This window comes from Antechinus flavipes, chromosome 2 (assembly GCF_016432865.1).
Source record: "Antechinus flavipes isolate AdamAnt ecotype Samford, QLD, Australia chromosome 2, AdamAnt_v2, whole genome shotgun sequence".
Classification (NCBI taxonomy): domain Eukaryota; kingdom Metazoa; phylum Chordata; class Mammalia; order Dasyuromorphia; family Dasyuridae; genus Antechinus; species Antechinus flavipes.
The window spans coordinates 638,539,127-638,559,929 of record NC_067399.1 but is presented as its reverse complement, the minus strand read 5'-3'; the positions used below and the strand labels follow the sequence as shown (position 1 = coordinate 638,559,929).

At 44.7% G+C, this 20,803-nt stretch overlaps 1 protein-coding gene across 1 annotated transcript in view; it reads left to right on the top strand.

Annotated features, from left to right (window-relative positions):
* Positions 1–20,803, top strand: part of LOC127546967 (cadherin-23-like) — a 221,618-nt gene that overhangs the window by 183,603 nt on the left and 17,212 nt on the right. The window contains exons 7-8 of the mRNA XM_051973839.1: positions 81–193; positions 4,861–5,049. Of these exons, the coding sequence (XP_051829799.1) occupies positions 81–193; positions 4,861–5,049 (302 nt within the window). The remainder of the gene's footprint in view (positions 1–80; positions 194–4,860; positions 5,050–20,803) is intronic.

Sequence of the window (20,803 nt, the reverse complement as noted above, 5' to 3'; positions counted from 1 at the left end):
GAAATCACTTCCTTGTCCACAACTCTCCATCGATCTGAGTTCAATATGTTTTTGCTGATATTATATGGTCTCTTTTCCAGGTAACACCAACAGTATTTTTGCCCTGGACTACATCAGTGGGGCACTAACCCTGAATGGCGTGCTGGACCGGGAAAACCCTCTCTATAGCCACGGCTTCATCCTGACGGTAAAGGTAAGAAGAGCTGTTCCCTCGCCTGGGGTGACAATATCAGAGTCCCCTTTCAAATCCAGGACCAACCAGTGGATGAAGGGGAAATACCCTCCACCCTACTCCAGAACAGTGAAGATGGCCTAAGTCCCCTTTAGTTTCTCGGTCTGAATACAATCTCAGAATCACAGTATGATTTGGGCAAATCACCAAGCCTTTTTCTTCTTTTAAATTCCCAGAATTGTGATTTTATTTCTATAAGGAATCCGGATCAGAAGTCTTTCATCCAAAGTAGTCTGCTCTGAGATGTTTCCTTTAGTCACTGAGCCCCTCCACTGTGTGAAAGCGCCTGCTTGAGACCTTGGCAGCCGGGTGATCTCAGGAAGGACATTTCACTCGTCTCAGCCTCAGTTTCCTCACACATAAAAATGTAGATAAAAAGAATAGCACCTACCTCATCAAGGTGTTTTGAGGATGAAATGAGATTATATAAAAAGGAGTTTGCAAAACAGCACATTTTATATAAAGTCAACAAGCATTCATTAAGTACTTATTAAATGCTAAGTTATTAAAATTAGTATTATCGATATTATTTTGCCACACTACTCTCAACTCAAAATTTGCTGATTTTTTAAAATTTCTTTTGTGAGGCAATTGGGGTTAATTGACTTACCCAGAGTCACACAGTTAGAAATGGAAGGGAGTAAAGATGGACGTGATGTGCTTACCACCTTGGCATCTTGTCAACTCCATGCCCTTTCACACATCCCCAGGTCTGGGACACTCTGAGTTTGCATTTGAACTCAGGTCTTCCTGACTTCTATCTCTATCCACTGCACCATTTAGCCACCCCTATAATTTACTGATTTTTAAAAAAGTTTTAATATAGAAAAGTCTATTTGAAATTCACTAAAGTTAAGTTACAAACTTAGCACATGTCAACAAACATTCATTAGGTACTTACTAGATGCCAAGTTATTATATTTATTATTCTTACTATTATTTTGCCAAACTACTCTCAAGACATAACTTGCTGGGGTTTTAAATTTTTCTTTATGAGGCACTTGGGCTAAGTGACTTGCCCAGAGTCACACAGCTAGAAAGTATTACGTGTCTGAAGTTGCAATTGAACTCAGGTCTTCCTGGCTCTAGTGCCAGTGTTCTCTCCATGGCACCATGTAGCTGCCCGTATAATTTCTTAATTTTTTAAAAAGTTTAATATAGAAAAGTCTATTTGAAATTTACTAAAGTTAAGTTTTTCCAGCTGTGGTTTTGTATTATACGAAGCATTTAGTGACAAAATAGTAAAAAAGATTTTGACAAATTGCAATGTGATACACTTTTTCCAAATATTTTAATTTATGCAAATGTTTAAAAAATACATATTAAATGCACCTTTCAGATACTCTAAACTTTCTATAATCTCAATACCACAAAAGACATAGTACAGATTCCATAGATGAGAAAAAATCTACTTTGTCTTTATAGACGCTTTGCTCACCATTTACAGTTTTATTACATGAAATGTACGTATTGCCTTTAAAATCCTAACTTCTGAACCCCAAACTATTTACTGTTTTTTTTTAAAAAGGAAGCCAGCTCCTAGTGCAGGAGAAAAAGTACTAGATTTGGGCCTGGGAGACGAGTTCAGATACAGGCTGTACCACTGGGGGGCTGTGTAACATTGGCCTCCCAACTTCTCTCAGCCTTCCGTTCATCACCTCTAAGAGGAGAAGGGCCAGGATGTATGATCTCCTGTCTATACATGTGTGAACCTGAAATGATGATCATTTTTAAAGATTTTTTAAAAATTTTGAGTCTTTAGGAAGAGTGATTAAATAACAACAATAATAACTAGCATTTGTATAGTGATTTAAGGTTTACAAAGTGCCGTACAAATATTATCTCATTTGAGGAAAGAGATAAAGGAACATTAAAAGAGAAAGCTGGTATAAAAGGGTAACTGTAACATGGGCTACGGAGGAAAGGCTGGTGAGACCAGTAAAGTCCGCTCTCCAACATTTAAAACCCCTCACTGCCCAATCTATAGTATACTATATTTTCTGTCTTGTCTCTGTCTCTATCTGTCTCTCTCTCTGTCTGTCTCTGTCTCTCTCTTTTTCTCTCTTTCTCTTTCTCTCTCTCTGTCTTGGTCTCGATCTCTGTCTCTTCATCTCTCTCTGTCTCTGTCTGTGTGTGTGTGTGTGTGTGTCTCTCTCTCTGTCTTGGTCTCAGTCTCTGTCTCTCCATCTCTTTCTGTCTCTTTCTCTCTGTCTCTGTGTGTGTGTGTGTGTGTGTCTCTCTGTCTTGGTCTCAGTCTCTGTCTCTCCATCTCTTTCTGTCTCTTTCTCTTTATCTCTTTCTCTCTCTGTGATTCTATCTCTCTATTTACATATATGTGTGTGTGTGTGTGTGTACATGTGTACATAGCTGTCTCCCTTATGAGAATATGAGCCCCTTGGGGACCCTTCTTTGTGTCCTTGGTGTTTAATAGACGCTTGTTGACTGACTCATTGAATAAGAACTCGGCTAAACAATTCCTCTTAAGACATCGTAAGACTTTGTTGAAAGTCCTCTCACTCTATGAGCCGCTTCCCTAGGCATCCCACTCCTTTCTGGATAGCTCTAATTGTTAGGAAACCTGTTGGTATATTGGGCTTAAATATGCCATTCCCACTCAGTGCTTTGGGGGTCAAACAGAATGAGTCTGATCCCTTATCCATATGACAAAGGAGAGAGAGGGAAGGGGGAAGGGGAGCAAGCATTTATTAAGTGCCAGCTGTGTGCCACACAATGGACTAAATGCCTTACAAATATTATCTCGTTTGATTTTCGTAACAGCCCCGTGTAATTATCCCCGTTTTACAATTGAGGTAAGAGTCAGAGTTCAGTGTTGCCCAGAATCACACCTCAGTACGGCCAGAGGTCAGATTTAATTTTATGTCTTCCTGGCTCCGAGTCCAGAGCGCCGTCCATTTCCTCACAAATGCTCCGGCCCTCTCTACCCCGGGCCACAATCTCCAAATCCTTGGCGGTCCTGGTCGCTCCACCCTGGAAGCCCTGAACGCCCTAAGAGGTGCCCAGGAGGAGACACAACAGTCTGACCTAGACAGGAGGCACAGTGAGAGCTGCCTGACTGTCCTGCCCTCAACTCCAGACCTTTCTTAAAGGAGCCCAAAGGCAGATTAGTGGCGGGTTGGCCGCCTTATTGGACTGTTTATTCATACTCAGTCCAATCCAACTTAACAAATATGCCTTAGACACAATAACAAAGCCAAAAGCCACATACTTCTTACCTTCAGAGAGCTTGCAGTCCACTAAAACACTCAGTTTTTTTCAGACAAAATACTATCTACTTTGCCCCATTTCTACCTCTGAGCTCCTCTCAGTCAAGTGAATAGAGTGCTAAGTCTGGAGTCAGGGAGACCTAAATATGGCCTCTGACCCCTGCTAGTTGTGAGACTCTGGGCAGTCATCAGCCTCTGTTTGCCTCAGTTTCCTCATCTGTAGAATAGGATGTTTAAAGTTAGAGTTAGAGTTGGGGGCGCATTTAGGGTTAGGGTTAAAGTCAGAGGCACAATTAGCGTGAGAATTGGGATTAGAATCAAAGGCATATCTAGGCTCGGGTCGGGTTGGAGGCATTTTAATAAGTTGTTTGATCCTGTGGATCAAATGAGACAAAACTGTAAAGTTCTTAGCTCTGTCCCAAGTATGTAATAAACACTACACGAATGTTAGCTTTGCAAAGGAGACGAGGGGCTGGGCACAAGCCAGCCCGGGTAAGGTGCATGAGACGGCCCGAGGATCCGGAGCAAAGGCTCCGGGGGTCCGTGGTGAGTAGGGGCAGTAAGTCGAGGTGTGGAACAGCCCAACCCCCTCCCACTCACCCAACAACCTGTCCTCTGTTCACAACCTTCCTTTTAATTAAAATCAATATGGAGCCGGGTTTGTGGCTGGGAAAGCCATTTAGGAGTATGGATCCAGCCCAGGCTACGGGGGTCCCAGGAGTTGTTGTGAGAGGAGCCATTGATTGAGGAAAGCGGGTGGGGGAAGCAGGCAGGCGGGAAGCTCGGAGCTCAGAAAGTAACTGTGTTCTAGCAGGTTGGAAAGGACAACCAGCAAAATTACTACACTTAACCTCAGTCAACAAGGCCCTCTGCTAATAGCCAGAAGTCAATAAGACTCCTCTCTTCTCCCCTGCCCTTCCCCGCTCGCTCCCCCCTCTCCCAGCATAATAATGCCCTGACTATTTAACTCAATGAAGAAAGAAGCGTTTGCGTGGCTTGAAGGGAAGCGGAGGCTGAAAAAGAGCCTGGGTTTGGGGAAATCCCATGACTGCAAAAAATCCTCTCTGTGCCCGACCCTTCCCCAAGAGCTACAGGCCCCTGCCTTCCGCTGCAGCCCATTACCTCTTTCCTCGGGGTCACTCAATTCTTCCTGTTCTATGGTACCTGAAACATATAACAGGGTTCTTCCGTCGCTCCCTGACGCCTCACGGTGCTTAGCATGGTATGCGACTGTTAGACAAAAGCGGATTGCTGGTGTGTCCGTGCCTCAGTTTCCACATCTGTCATTTTGGAAAGCTCCCTTCCTTGATCCCAAACGGACCCTTATAGGTTTCCTCTCCCACCTTCTTCTCTCACCCTCCCTTCTTCCCCCCATGGCTAACATGCCTTTTCTCTGGCTCTCAGGGCACGGAGCTGTACGATGACCGAACCCCGTCAGACGCTTCCTGTGTCACCACCTTCAACATCCTTGTCATCGACATCAACGACAATGCCCCCGAGTTCAACAGCTCCGAGTACAGTGTGGCCATCACTGAGCTGGCCCAAGTGGGCTTCGCCCTCCCCCTCTTCATCCAGGTGGTGGACAAGGACGAGGTGAGTCCCGCGGAAGCGACCCCGACTGTCCCCCTCGCGAGCCGGGATCCCCCCGGCGCTGACAGTAGCAGGAGCGGGTTATTGGCTATTTCTGGGATTGAGGCTCCCCATAAGTAAAAGAGGGGTGCTATGAAGAGAAACACAGCCATGTGCGTGCAACTTTTAGAGGAAACACTATTCCTATATTCCGGGGGTGTTGCCATAACTGGAAGAGCAGAGTATTGTGAGAAAGAGCTTTTTATTTGCTTTAAAAATGCTTGGGAAATGGTGGGCTCTACTTGGAGTCAGAACCCTCTGTCTTTGTTCCAAAGAGGTCTCACCCTTCTTGAACCCTGGGGCGGGGGGTGGAGATGGGCACGAGGGACGAGCCGAGCTCCCTGGGTTGTCTCGGGCGGCTCCAGAACAAGCAGCTTCCTGGCTCAGAGCAGGACCGTTGCTCTTGCCGTGAGGTCCCAGAACTGGGGACCGCCGGGTTCTGCTCACTGGTTTTGGCCTCTCTTCCTGCCCTCGCCCCCTTCACCCCTTCCCGAGAGCCCGAGCCTTAGCTTCTGCCTGCCGCTGGCGCCCTTTGCCACCATTGTTAATGGGACTTTTGTTTATTACTCCGGCTCTGGGGCCATTCCACCGAGAGATTCCATTAGATTTTCCAGCCCTGAGGTGATGCTCTCCAATTACTTGTCTTGGGGGCTCCTGTTATTCTTGCTGGCTTTTTCCCTCTGCTCTCTCCTCCTCTCCCACCGTCTTGCCCTCTACAGCGCCTGATTATCAGTTCATCTCCCTGGCCCCCACCATTAACCCTTCCTTCCCACAATAGGGGCTTTACCCAAAGAGCTTTAGCCTCCCCTCCCAACATATCCCACGGGGAACCATGGCATCTCCGGAAGATGGCTCAGCACTGATAGGGTGGGCGCCCAAGAATGGCAGGCCCGGGATGCCTGAGCAAGGTCATCCAGCCCAGGTTAGATAAAGAACCGATGATCAGGCCCGTGAGCAGCTGCTGTTCACCCAGCAAATAGAGAACAAGACAGAGAGACTCAATCTCTATTTAAAAAGAAAAACAAACATGGTAATGGTCTGGGGACTGCGTTGTAGCCGAGAGAATGCGCCGGGTTTGGAATCAGAAACTAGGATTTGAATTTCCACTCTGAACAAATAAAGGAGACTCTGTGGGATTCGCTGTTAATAAGCCAGATGGCCCCGAAGGTCCTTCCAGCTCTCTTCTGGAGCGTTTACACAAATGGAGTCTGCAAAGCTCCCTCAGCGACCCATTGTCATCATCACCTATTGACCACCTGTTCTGCAGAAGCCCCTGCGCTTGGTCTCTTTGGGAGTGATGGAAACGAGTAAAAAACGGCTCCCTCCCACATGGAAGCTTTGAGGAGAAAGGACCCAGGCTGGCCAAACTAGAGTGACCTCAGGGAGGATGCTGTGGAGTCACCTCGGGTGGGGCTGAGCGAGATGAGTTCCATGGAGGTGACGGCGTCCTAGGGAGGGATCTTGGGATGGGCAAAGGTGCAAAGGCAGAAATTGCAGTTTGGTCCAGCAACTTAGCATCTCCTGGGTGGAGGTCCGTGTTAGACGCTAAGAATACTACGTTGAAAAATGGCCCAGTGCCTACCCTAGAGGAGTTTACAGGAAACCATACGGGTCAGATTTGGAGGCAATAAGCAAAAAAGCTTGGCTGAAGTTTTGGTTTTATTGGGAAGGAGAGAGATGAAATTTAGGGGCCAAATTGTGGGAAGCATTTGAATTCCAAGCCAGGGCAATTTAGCACAGCTTCTCCTCTCCTGAAAGGGGTGAAGCAAGAAGCCAGCTTCCTAAAACTAAGCTGTATCACCAGCGTCAGTGAAATCATCCCGCGGTCATGTTTAATGAGTTCCCCAGATCCAGTTGTTACTGGCATCTTCCTTGCACTCTCCCTCATCTCATATTCCCCTTGCTCGGGAAGGACAAGGTTTCTTCCCCCTGAATCCCAGGTTACCTCAGACCCTACAGAGAGATCACTGGCCTGTGCTCAATCTGTTCCCAACTGAGTCAATTCTTAATCTGAATTAATGCATGTGTGTATATATATATATATATATATATATATATATATATTTATCATAGCTTTTTATTTACAAGATAGATGCATGGGTAATTTTTCAGCCTTGACAATTACAAAATCTTCTGTTCCAACTTTTCCCCTCCTTCCCCCCATCCCCTCCCCAGATGGCAGGTAGACCAATAATGTATTTATTATATTAATCATATTATCATATAAACATTTTTAATATTAATATCAATTATATTAATTATATAAGCATTAATATACTTAATGTTTATATATTAATTTACTAAATTAATATCTATTAATATATAACCATTATGTTATATATTATATTATATATTATTCCATTAATATGTTTAGCTATTTTTGAGTTATATTTCTCTGTAACTGGTTTCCTTCGTATTCCTACGTATTTGATTTTATGCATGTACAAGCGTGCTCCTTAGAAAGAGTCGCTAGGCTTTCCCAGGCTGCCACAGGGGTCCAAAATGCATAGAAAGATCTCCTTTATCAATAGTCCCAGCAAGTCATCTCCACGCCTCTGTTTGACAGACCTCCAGCACAATGGAATCCATCACCTCCCAAGGCCGCTGCCATTTTGGAAAACCAGCTCTTTATGTGTATAGCAATTTACATATATTATCTCTTTGACCTTCACCCACTGAGCTCTATACCTCACTCATCTTCATTTTACAGACGAGGAAACTGAGCGTGGTTAAGATTAAGTGACTTGCCGAGGATCATAAGCTAGTAAGTGTCTGAAGGCAGATTTGAACTTGGTCCTGGGTTCTATCCACTGTTCCCCTTGAGCTCAAAGGGATGTCAGAAACCTTCTGGTCCGGTGCTTTCATTACCCAGAGAAACGGGTGAAGTGACCGGTCCAAGGTGACAAGGGGACAAACCTCGGGGATGAGAGTGGAAGCCTGAGTCTGGGGCCCGCCCACCATGTCGCACTCCTGCCTGGCTCCTTTCCCAAGCCCATCCTCCTGGAAGAGCGGGGGGCCCCCGGTTCGGGCTGCGCGAGTAACTTTCCTGCCCGTCTTCTCCCCTCCTGGGGCTAAAGCGGCAGCAGCAGGGAGCGGGGCGGGCAGAGAGGGAGCCCACTTACAGTCCATCCATACACTCTAAGTCAAGGAACCCCAAGGTAAAAGTGCCCATTACTCACTGCCGGGAGCCGCCCTGGCCTTTGTCTTGGAGGAGAGCTAATGGTGGTGGTGGGCCGGACTCTGCACCCGCCGCCATCCCTAAGGTTCTCTCAATGTCAGTGTGAGGCTGGGGGAGGGGCCGCTAGCCCTTTCCTCCTTTCCCCAGCATCTTAATTTTCTTGGATGTGTTCTGCTTTGCCTCTTGGGCCCTCTCTGGGTCTGCTCTCCTGCCCGCTCCTGCCCCGCTGGGAACAGAACTATTCACAATAACATTCTTTCTCAGCGGAACCCCTGGCAGTAATTGTTGTTGCGCCTGGGTGGGGTCTGGGTTATTGCTCCTCTTACTTTTGTTTGCCTTAATTATCCTGGAATCCTGATAGTGAGCACAAGACTGGAAAGGTGCAGAGCGGCCCAGGAACAGAGCCTTGCGGGATTCTTAGTCCGGAGGCCCACCTTCAAAGTTTGCCTCGGATCCTAGAGTCAGCGGGTTGTCGTGGGCGAGGATGGGGCTGACATGACAGGCCCTGTGTCCCCTGGGACACTGAAACTGGGAAGGGGGGCTGTAATCGTTGGAACAGTGTAGATCAGCCTCATCCTACAGGATGGGAAACCGTGGATGGGCTGGGGTCTGCAGCTGTGGAGGGGAGAACCAGGAGAATCCACAGATCCATCTTTGTAACCATCAAACGGTTGATTCCATCCTGAATAGGGACCAGATTTTCATCTAAATTTCAATTCAAATTAGCACAGTTTTCTGTGCATATAAGATACTTAATGAATTAAAGTCAATTTATAGTGTGAAAAAAAATTGCCTCAGGTAACTTAGTGATTTTGTAACCCTAAGTAATTTGCTAATTTAGGCTATGTGAACCTCGTTTTTCTCATCTGTAAAATGTGTATAATGATAGCCCCTGCCTCATAGGGGTGTCGTGAGGATCACTGAGATGCCACGGACAAAGCATTTTGCAAACCTTAAAGCTGTGTGTAATTTTCTCTTATGGGTCTTGGGCAAGAATCAGGCAAGAATGGAGCAGGAGGGCCAGGCCAGGTGTGAGGGAGAGCCAGGAACAGATAGAAATATGAGAACTCTGTCCTAAAAATCTAGAACATGCGCCTGTTATCCATTGCTTGTTATTATTTCTTGACTGCCCTGTTCCATTAGCTGCTATAATTGAAACACGACTATTTGACCCCTACAAAACCTGGGAGGCAAGAGAAATATCTAAAGTTTATGTAAGAAATTTCCTTTCAGGATCTCAGCACATGCCCTCCCTACACAACACGTGTGTGAGCTTATGTTTATCCAGAAAGAGAAATAGAAGTGCATATATAATATACTATATATCATTACATATATAATATATGTGTATGTATAATATACTATATAATATAATATAATATAATAAAATAATATAATATAATATAATATAGTTCAATCTGCATTCAGAATCCGTAGTTCTTTCTCTGGGTGTGGAGAGCATTTCTGCCACAAGTCTTTAGGAATTATTTTGGATCACTGTATTGCTGAGAAGAGCTTAGTTTATCATAGTTAGATTTCGCTTTTATTCATTTTCTCCATCCTCCCCGCCATTGTCCTTCAGAATAGCATTAGGAGGCAAGGCAGGCGGTGTTGGATCATCACCCCCTCCATAGAGGGCCAGAGCTGAGGTTCCACAGTTGCCCCCACTCTGAGAATAGGAACCATGTCACAAAGATCTTCTGAGCTTTTCTAGTCCAGACCCAAGCTCCTCAAAAAACTGTCTCTAAATCAGTCAGGACAGAAAAGTGTTCTGAACTCCTCCACATCGCCAGGGAAAGAGATTTCACAGCCTCCCATTCTTTTTTAAATAACTTTTTATTGACAGAACCCATGCCAGGGTAATTTTTCACAACATTATCCCTTGCACTCACTTCTCACAGCCTCCCTTGACTGTTCCCATTGGGAAGATCTTCTTCCCATCTAACCTAAGTTTCTCTTATAACTTCATTCTTTTTCCTTTTGTTTATTCTTAATAAAGGCTGAAAACCCCTATTTTCTGACTGATGAATTTTTAAAAACCTGAAGGCTTTTCTGAAGTTATTTTTAACATCAGCAAAATTGTCCTAGCACCCCATGGAAATGATGGAAATTGTACATCCTATACTTCCAAAGGTCAAGGTCTAACAGAGTGTAAGGAGAGGGCCACGAAAAGGGGACATGAGCTGTTTCAGCCACTGATCTTGGCATTTTGGGGAACTATGCTCCAGTCTAATTCAGATGCCCACAAAGGCCAGATGGCTTAGTGCTTGGTCTTCACCAGGCATCCACCAACCCCAGGGAATCCATGGGTTTGTTTCAAGTTCATGAACTTCAATAGGGAAAATAGTCATTGTTGTGTTCACTCGCCTCCAAGTAAAATTTAGCATTTCCCTCAAATATTTGAAAATGTGATTCTGAGAAGGGACAAAAGGCTTCATGGGGCACTGCCAGAGGCATCTGTGACACAGATTATGCACAAAAGGCTCAGAATCCTTGGTTTAATGGAATGAAGACTGACCCCAAATTCAGAGACCTGCACTAATTGGGCATCTGTTTAAGTCACATTTCCCTCTCTGGGACTCAGTTTCTCCATCTAGAAAATGGAATAATTTCACTAGAATGATTTCTAAGGTCCCTTTATAAAAATATCTATAACATGAGGGAAACTATATGGTACAGTGGATAAAGCACCAGTTTCAACTTAGGAGAACCCAAGTTCAAATTTGGCCTCAGACACTTAGTACTTATTAGCTGTGTGATCAAGTCACTTAACTCCCATTGCTTTGGAAGGAAGGAAGGAAGGGAAGGAAGAAGGGAGGGAGAGAGGGAGGGAGGGAGAGAAGGAGGGAGAGAGAAAGAAAAAAGAAAAGAAAAGAAAAAGGAGGGAGGGAGAAAAAGAAAAAGGAATAAAGAAAAGAAAAGAAAATGTGATTCCAAAAGATTAAGAGAGAAAATATGATGGTATCATCATCCTCTAAGACCGACTCTTTGACCCTAACTTTTCACATATAAGCGACAGTAAAACTGCCTCAATTACCTTTTCATCCTTCCTCAGGAAGGAAGTCTGGTGCCATCCGGGACCCTCTGCATATTTTTCCTACCAGCCCAGGAACATGACTCCTTATTCCTGTCTTAATACCTTCTTCAAAAAGGTTCAGAGGCGCTTTCTAGCAGTGAGCCATTTGTAAAAACTCGGGGTGTAGAAGATCAGGCAGAATCAAGGAAGCAGAGGCAGGAGCGGAGAGAGGCGAGATCCCCAGCACAAAGAGAAATGTAGGCGAGGAGTAGCGGAACCTCAGGATTTAAAATGGAAGTGACCCTGGAGGTCATCCAGCCCAGGCCCAACTTGTGCAGATGAGAAGAGGATGGTCAAGTTGGCCGAGATCACCCGAGGGGGCTCGGGAGCCAAGTCCTGGAGCCATCTGGATGTTATAGGAGGTAATAGGAGGCCTGGAGAAGCCTTTGAAAATGTCCAAGCTCTTCTGTCTGTTCCTGTCCAGGAGCTGGGAATAGTCCCATCCATAGCCACATTGAGCCCTTTGACAGAATGTAAGTCCCTTCTAGGCAAGGACCGCTTTATTTTTGCCTTTCCATTAGCACCCAACACAGTCCTGGCACACTGAATCCTTGTTGATTGATTGATTGATTGATTGATTAGACCCTGTGCTCTCCAGCTCAAGGGTTCTAGGGCTCAGTCGTGGAGTTGGGCGATAAGGAAAGGTCACCCTGGAAGCTTCAGCCCGCGGAGAGGGCCCCTCCTGCCTCCATTGTGATGGAGAGGAAAAGGGCAGAGACAGAGGCTGGGGGGAGGGGAGCCTTCTCTTCTCCCAACCCAGAGGTTAACAGGGACACATCTGGCAGAAGCTAATTCACTACTATGGTGCTTCATGCTGAAGATGACACAATTCATTTGTTTGAGAGGCATAGGGAAACACAGACACACACTCCCCAGGGAGAGAGTGCGCCAAAAAAAATAAAATAAACAACCAGGAGTGGGGAAAATCCAAATCTAGAACCAAAGTGGTATCTATTGTTATCCACTTTCCACATTTTTCCCTTCCAAAAGTGCCCTTGCCCTGTCAGATACCCACTATATGTAACCTTATATTTATTTAAATGTATTTATCTTTATTCTACCATTAGTCAATCTGTCCATGCCCTTATTTCCTTGTCCCCAGATTTACCTCCCACAAGCACGTAACGTCAAGGTCACACACTGTATTCCTAGGTATCTTCCGTAACCCCACCACCACCATTGTTCTCCACCACATCATATCCAGTCCTAGTTCCTAGGCCTGAGGTAATACTTCTACCCCTAAGCAGAGTTTTTCTCTCATCAATTAGGAATATCCTTCAAAAATTGAAACCATTGTTGCTTCTTCTACCATCCTTTGTTAGACAAGAATGGGAGATGAGACCCCCCAAAAACCAGACTCATAATAACAAGTTATCAGCAATTATGGCAGGATTAGAATTCCCTTCCCTTTCTCCTCTGGGAAGTTGCTTAATTGAGCCCTCTAGTCACAAATGACTCCCTGTTCTATTCTTTGAAACTTTTGTGACAATTGCTAATCCTGGTGAAACACAGAGTTTTGGGCCCAGACTCCCATCTTCCCCATCTCTCATCTCCCACTCAGAGACTATCATCTCAATTGCCCAGGAAAACCCTGCTAGAAAGAGAATCCTCCTGCAAGGTGGTGGAAAGAGGGGGAAATCCTACAGTGAATTCCAAGGGTTTTTTAAGTCATTTTTCAGTATTTTGAACTATGTGAACTACTATTCCTCTATTAGTAAAGGTGGCCAAAAGCAGTCTGTCCTGCAGAGTGGGGCTGGGGAAGGAAATGCAGACTACACTGGTGTCTTTGCCAAGAAAACCCCCAGCTGGGTCACAAAGAGTCAGGCACGCTGGAAAAAAAAAAAACTGAGCAATAGCACCCTGCAGAAGGAGACGGTGAGCCCCCTGGAAAGTATACTGGTTCTAAAGTCAGAGAAAATAGCTTTAAAGTCCCCCCTGAAACCTTCCACTTCTAGGCCTCTGGGCAAGTACCTGAAATGCCCCAGGCCTTCTTTCCTTATGAGATCAGAGTACTTTACTGGTATCCATGAGCTTCTTGGGGTTTTTCCCAAAAATATTTTGATAACTGAACTTTGATGTAATTGTTTCTGTTGTAATCCGTTTATTTTGTTTTATGCATTTTAAAGCATAAAACATTTTATATAAAATACAAATTATATATGTAATATATAAAGCATATCCATTTTAAAGCATAATTGTGAGAAGGGGCCAATAAGACCCACCAGACACTGCCAAAAGGCATCCAGAGCAAAAATAGTTAAGAGAACATGGGTTAAATTCCCTCTGAGTCTGTGAGCTTCTCCGTGGCCCCATTCCACACTCCTTAGGGCAGTGAAAGGAATGCCTATAAATTACTTGTCCAAGCAGTCACTTGGTCTGGGGTAAAACTATAAGTCACAGAGAATACAGAGGGACAGGGAAAGGTGCAGAACATTTTGTTCAGTCATTGCAGTCCTGTCTGATTCTCTGTGACCCCTTTTGGGGTAGAGACACTGGAGTGGTTTGCCATTTCCTTCTCCAGCTCATTTTACAGATGGGGAAACTGAGGCAGACAGGATTTGGGGCTAGTAAGTGTCCAAGGCTGCATTTGAATTCAGGAAGATGAGCCTTCCTGACTCCAGGCCCAATGCTCTATCCACTTCACCATCCAGCTCCTCATCATGTCCACTCTGCTCAGAATGATGGGCAAGCAAAGCTAGAAGGATTTAGAGGTGTCCCTGGGACAACGTCCATATCTCAAGAATGTCTGGAGAGGTACTTGTACCACTCAGTGAGTCACCACTGCATCCCACCCCCACTGTTCCCCCTTTGCAATAATAATAATAACTGCTTTAAAAAAATCTGACCATTAAGCTCCTGCTGCAAAATGCCCTTGACCAGCACAGATGACCACCCTCTTTCCAGGGCAGAGTCTTAGGGACTTGCCCAGAGCCACACATTCAGAATGTGCAGGAAGCGGGACCCGGACCCTAATGCTGCATCCAGCTCGCTATCCATTAGGTGACACTGCCTCCTTCTAATTCTAGGCCTGGGAGGAGAGTGATGTAAATTCTCTGAGCCTCAGTTTTGTCATCTGTAATATAGGGAGCAATGTGACACAGTGGAGAGGGTCCTGGGCTTGGAGCGAGGAAGACCCACCTCTGACATTTTCTAGTGTGTGATCTGGGGCCATGTCTAAAGTCTCTTAACAAAGTGACTCACAATCTGTGCTGGCGCTCCAAGAATCCAGGGCATAACTTGCGTAATTGGACTCCCCACCTCCCAGTCTCGTGGTAAAGCGAGCTTATTAAGATCCAGGACCGAGCAGTGCCTTGTATACAGCAGACATTCAATAGATGCTCTTTGTGTTGGAAGCCCTTTGATCCCATAAGGGGCCGTAGACACAGGAGTTATTATTGGCAAGTGAGTGCCGGCCTTTGGCATCAGCTGACATTTCCAGGGTCTCTGCCCCCCACCACCACCGGAGCGCCCAAGGGACGGATGTGTCGACTTCAAAGGAAATTCCATCTCTGGGAGGGGAGCCAAGGACAGCTCCGCACACCAGCCAGTTCTTTCCTCCCATTAATTTCTCTCCGGTCGCCTTCACTGAAGTTCTTATTATGACAATGATAGTTGTTATTATATTTTATCAGAGGCGGTCTCCCGTTGAGCTACTTCCTCCCTGCCTTCCTAAGCTGCCCCGCTTCCCCCCAGGATTATGTGGTATTCTCTGTAGTATTTCAAACACCTCCTCATTTAGCCTTATCGGAAAGTTCAATTAGCAAGGCTTTTTACGCAAGGCTCTAGATCATTAGTTGAGGTAGGATGCCAGACAAACTTGGCAGCTATGGTGCCCACTTCTAGCTCTTTCCTGTGCCCAGACCCCCTGGCTCCCAGTCCCTCAACTGTACTCCCTACCTTTCTGGCTCTAAGCCAACCTCAACCTATTTAAATTAATCTTTCCCACTGATTTCTGGAGAAATTCTTCCACTTGCCACTCTGGTAGATCCTGTCCATGGTGCTTCTACTGATCCCCTTTCTCACCAGTGAGTCTCATCTATAGAACTGATGGTTTGCTCAACAGTTGCCTAAGGTTGCTGGGAGAAGAACACTTTGCAAAATATAAAGTGCTTTTTTTTTAATTTGATAATTTATTAATTATCAAAAATTATTAATAAATTATTGCTATTTTCTGAGTAAAGGTATGCTAATCAGATTTCCATAAAGTCATCTTATTTAAAAGCAGAGTGCCACAAAAAAAAACATAAAAAAGAAAAGGGAAGGACCCATTTTATTCCCTTCAGATCAGAGTCATTTCTTCTCTCTCTCCAGTGCTACACTACAAACTCAGGAGTCTGTGTTTCCAATCAGCCATTGGATTTCCTCTTGGGACAGCTTAGTTCCATCCTGTCAATGGGACAATCAATTTTATAAAGAAAAAAATCTGTACCCTAACCCTCAGACTGCCTCTCCAGGATCATCCAAGTGCCATTCAAAGTTGCCATGACAGAGAATGTGGATGGCTGAATACAATCCATCCCCGCTACTAAGATAATACAAAGCCTAGGCCTTCCTGATGGGAGATTTCAGAGTATCAAATTTCAGTGGTGCTTAGAATTCAGAATTCCATCTTTGTCCAAGGAAGCCGTATTGCTGACCCGAGAGGCAGAGAATCACAGAATTTTTGTGCTAGAAAAGAACTTAGAAATTATCTGGTTCAAACCCCTCATTTTAAAGATGAGGAAGCCAAGTCCCATAAGGCAAAGGGACACGTGGTGGAGAGACTGATAATGACATCCAATTCTCCTAACTCCCAATTGTCTTTCCCCAATTCCAGGGGTTCTGAGCCTTATTTGTGTCACAGACCCTTTCAGCAGTCTGCTGAAGTCTGTAGCCCTCTTCTCCAAATAATATTTTAAACCCATGAAATACAAAGAAAACCAATTTTATCAAAACATTGTTCCAATTTTTTTTTAATAAATTCATGGACCCCCCCAGGTAAGAATCTCAGCTACATCATAAGCAAAGGCAAATATTTATGCCTCTGCAAAAACTTCATGACCATATTCCATTCATACTTCTTAGTTGCCCACCTAGCCCACTCTTGAAGTTTGTGGCTTTCTATACTCCTTTGGAAATTTTCCCTAGGGCAATTACCCAATTTGCCATCTCCTAGTTGCACCACTGCTGGGGATAAATGGGTGTCATGTATATCCTGCTGCCTTTAAGGACTAGCTAAGTACTTCTCAGCTGGGAGTTATACTTGTGTCTATCACCCTATCACCGTGATCATGGGCTGTGAAATACCCTAATCAGCAAATAACATGAGTATACAAATCCCTGCTGGGACAGGTGACAAGGGCATGAAGGAGAATACTACCATCTCTTCTCCTCAGTCTCTTGGAGCTTCTCCCCAAACCAGTTTTTCTGGGATCTCACTGCCCCCATGTCAAAGGGGATTGTGGGTAGATGATGGGAAAGGAGACTGGATGCCCTTTAACATTATACATATTCTAATAGCAGAATTAAAATACCCAGATGTGTGACTGCTTCTCCCAAATGTGCCCCCTTTCTGATCATTCACAACATAAGGTAAAACCACATCTTTAGTATTCCCAATAGTTAACCTTGCAAATAAAAGCATTTAACAACCGTGTTGATGTGCTAACAGCCCCCAACAAGGAAAACGTCCAAATAAACAAACCATTAGGTTGCAATGAAGAGAGCCAACACAAACACATTCTGCTAATTTGCTAGTTGTGGATGGAGTCTGGAGAGGTTAATATCAACTTATTTTTCATGGCCACCAACTGGTTCCATCCTTGGGGACCTGGCCAATAATAATAGCTCAATTATACTTTCAATCCTGTCCAATTGATTTGGTCCTTCCTACAAGCCCATAAGATAAGAATTCTCTTTTCCCCATTTTATAGAGATGGAGTGATTCTGCCCAAGATCATATAACTACAGTAGGACTCCAATTCTGTCCAGCTGCTTCCCAGACTGGTACAACCATCTAGTCATTACTACTATCATTTCCTTCTTGTTGGTTTCTCCCACTAACATCCTCCTGAATACTCGGACACATATAAATTATGTGCATGTTCTATACATTCGGAGACACGTTGGAAGGGTTAGAATGGTAGGACAGGGTGATAGCTAGGGTTTCTAGGGGACCCAGAAAATCGAACAGAATTGAACAGGTGAGCTCTGTGTGTTGGATCATTAGTCTGCTAGATTCAAAGTACTGCCAAGGGGGTAAGTAGTACTCAAAGCCTATTGGCTCCTCATGGGGATCAGAAGAATTGGGAGCAGTTACCCGAATCTTGGTTTTCCATAGAAAGAAGGTCATGGATTACAGGAGCATAGACCTAGAGGTGAAAGTGACTTTAGCTGTCCCTTAGTCCAAACTTTAGTCAGTTTTACAGTTGAGGAAACTGAGGTAGATTGTGACTTTTCCAAGATTATACAGATCTTATATTCAAACTCAAAGCTTGTGTCTCCAAATCCAGGATCTGGAACACATATCGGTCACAGTTTTTAATCCTTCCAAGTTCCCCAGGGACATCTTCATCACTTGATATTCCCCAGAGGAAGGGAATTCCAGCAGCATTTTGGGTAAGACTGAAAGTGTTTGAGCCAGATCCTACCAATTTCCTCATTTTTCCAAGCTGGACCAGCCTGCTCCAATAAGAGGAGCTTTTTCAAGGAGAGTAGATTGATATTGTTGGCAAGAAAAAGATATTAGGAACTGGGAATAAGTGGATTGGGGAAAGAGAGAAAGAGAGTGGGATAGGGGATTCCACACATCTTGATATTAAATTGAATGTTTGCCAGTTAAATGCAAATAATATCAAAAATTGGAGCTTCATTTTAAGCAAGAATTCTTAACCTGGTATCTGGAAACTTTTTTAAAATATAGATATTAATAATAATACTTCAATATAATTAGATTTATTTATAGACCCATGTGTTTTATAGTATGTATCTAAAACTATTCCTCTGAGAAGTCCATGGGTTTCTTTAAACTGCTTAATGGGGTTCATAAAATAAAAAGAAATTAAGAACTCCTGTTCTAAAGTGAACAGCTGGGGCACTTTTAAAAGATTCCTCTCCTGTCTCATTCTTCTCCTTTCTATCATGGGTTCTACTCCTAGATCCTAGAATCATAGTGCGAAAAGGCTCATCCAATCTAGACTTCTTATTTTCTATATGAGGAAACTGAGGTCCAGAGCTCACAGTTAATAAGTAGCAGGGCTAGAATTTGAACTCAGAACTTCTGACTGCAAAATTAGCATTCTTCCCTCCATACTGGATTCCTCTCTTTTCTTCTTTCTTTCCTTGGCATTTAGTTGCCTTAGAATGCCCAACTCTGGGACAATGATCTTCATTCAGGTGTCCAGATCCCTTTAGGTGATCACTGGAACAGAACAGGGCAGTAGAAATCTGGTCACCTAAGTCCTAACATCCCTCACTGTTTTCTACAGGCCATGATATCCCTCAACTAAAACTGAGGAACAGAGAACAAGCAGTCTTCCAGACAGTAAATCCATGAGAAAACCTCATGTTGTTGCTCACTCATTTCAGTCATGTCCCATTCTTTGGGATCCCAGTTAGAGTTATCTTGGCAAAGATACTGGAGTGATTCACCATTTCCTTCTCCAGTTGAGGAAACTGAGGCAGGCAGGATTAGGTGACTTTCCCAGAACCACACAGTCATATTTGAATTCAGGACTTGCTGACTGTGCCACCTAGTTGCCTGATCCAAAGTTCTTGTCTATTCCCAATCTTCAGTGATAGGTTTCTGTTTCTCCCAGAAGGTGATACAAGGGGAGGGTACTCCTAGTTCCCTCCCCACCACCAAGGTTTAGCCAAGATGAACTCACCAGCGTTCCTAAAAAGGTTTGGAGTCCAGAGGAGAGAGTCCACAGTTGAATGCAAAGCAGTGTGATTAGTGGATAACAATCCCCCCTCCCGATTTTCATAAGGCGTTTAGATTTCTTTGCTTTGCAATATATTCCTCTCTCTGTGGGAACGGGGAAATAGTTTAGCATGGTAAATAGAGAGGGGCAGGCTACATGAGAACCAGAAACCCTTGGCTCCCTCTCTCTCTCCCTCCACTTCCCTGCTGGGCTTCCCCATCCACCAAAGGGAGAAGAGGAGCTGGCCAGAGTGCTGAAGGTCACTTACCCAAGCTGGAAGCCTCCTCATTGGCCAAGGCAGGGCTGACTTTTCCAGGCTCCTTCAGAAGCTGGCCAGCACCTTATTGGAACACAGACTAAGGGCAGACCCTTGTATTATTCACTATGAGGAGACCCAGAGGGAATAGCAAATTTGGTTCCTGCCTTCTGGGAACCATTGCTACACCTGGCATGGGCAGAGCAGGATATCAAAGAGACCTGCTCATCAGAGCCTGATACCAGTAATCAGACCTAAATAGCTGTCCTCCAACTGGGACTGTGATGCCCCTGACAAGGATGATCACTGAGTCTACATGATTGAAAAAAAAATTGAGAAATGTCCTCTGGGTATAGCCATGGGCACTGTGGGCAGAGCCTGGAGGTGGAGGGATGTCTGCTCCTGCAATTTCATTAGCCCAAAGCTCAGAGACGAGCAGCACATTTCTAGCACACTGCGGAGTACGATGCTTCCAATCCCTACCTGTGTAGGAAACCCCCGGTGCAACCCTGGCCTTCAGTGGATCTTGTAATTCAGCACTCCAAGCCTGGTGTAGCCCAAGCTGCTCCCCTCTGATGGGCAGAATGCTGAAATAATGGAATAATGCATCCCAAGGTCAGTCCTTCTACATTGGGGGGACATTTCACCTTGCCACGGATACATCCCCAAACCTGTTCTTCTGCTTACTCGTTAATGGCAAGGGGATGCTGGTTAAGACAACTGGACATTGCGGTCACATCCATTCAGCTCCCTGAGAAACATAGGAGAGGTAGTGCGGCTAATAAAAGGATGCTGAACTGAAAATCAGGAGAGGTGGGTTCAATCACTGCTTTTGCCTCAGTTTCCTCATCTGTAAAATGAGTATGGTAATATCTATAGTATGCGCCTCATTTGAATGCTTTAGGGACAAGGTAAAGTATCTTTTAAATCCTAAGGGATTATGTATATGTCAGATCTGATTACTATACTGTGTGTAGGGTATTAATGCATATAGCACCTACTATGTGCTGGGCACATGCTAAGTGCTTTATCATGATGATTTCATTTGATCCCCACAGTCACCCCAAGACATGGGTGCTGTTATTATCCCCATTTTACAGATGAGTAACCGGGCAAAAGGAGATTACATGACTTGCTCAGAATCACTCGGCTGGTGTCAGGGGTAGAATATGAACTTGGGTCCTCCTGATTTGTCCCCTGGACAGTATCATTTTTGAAGTGTAGGGTACAACTTGTTCTTTTTAAGCGCTGAGGGCCAGGGTCTTTGAGCTCTGCTACTTACCTTCTGTGAGCAAAGAGGAAGCCAT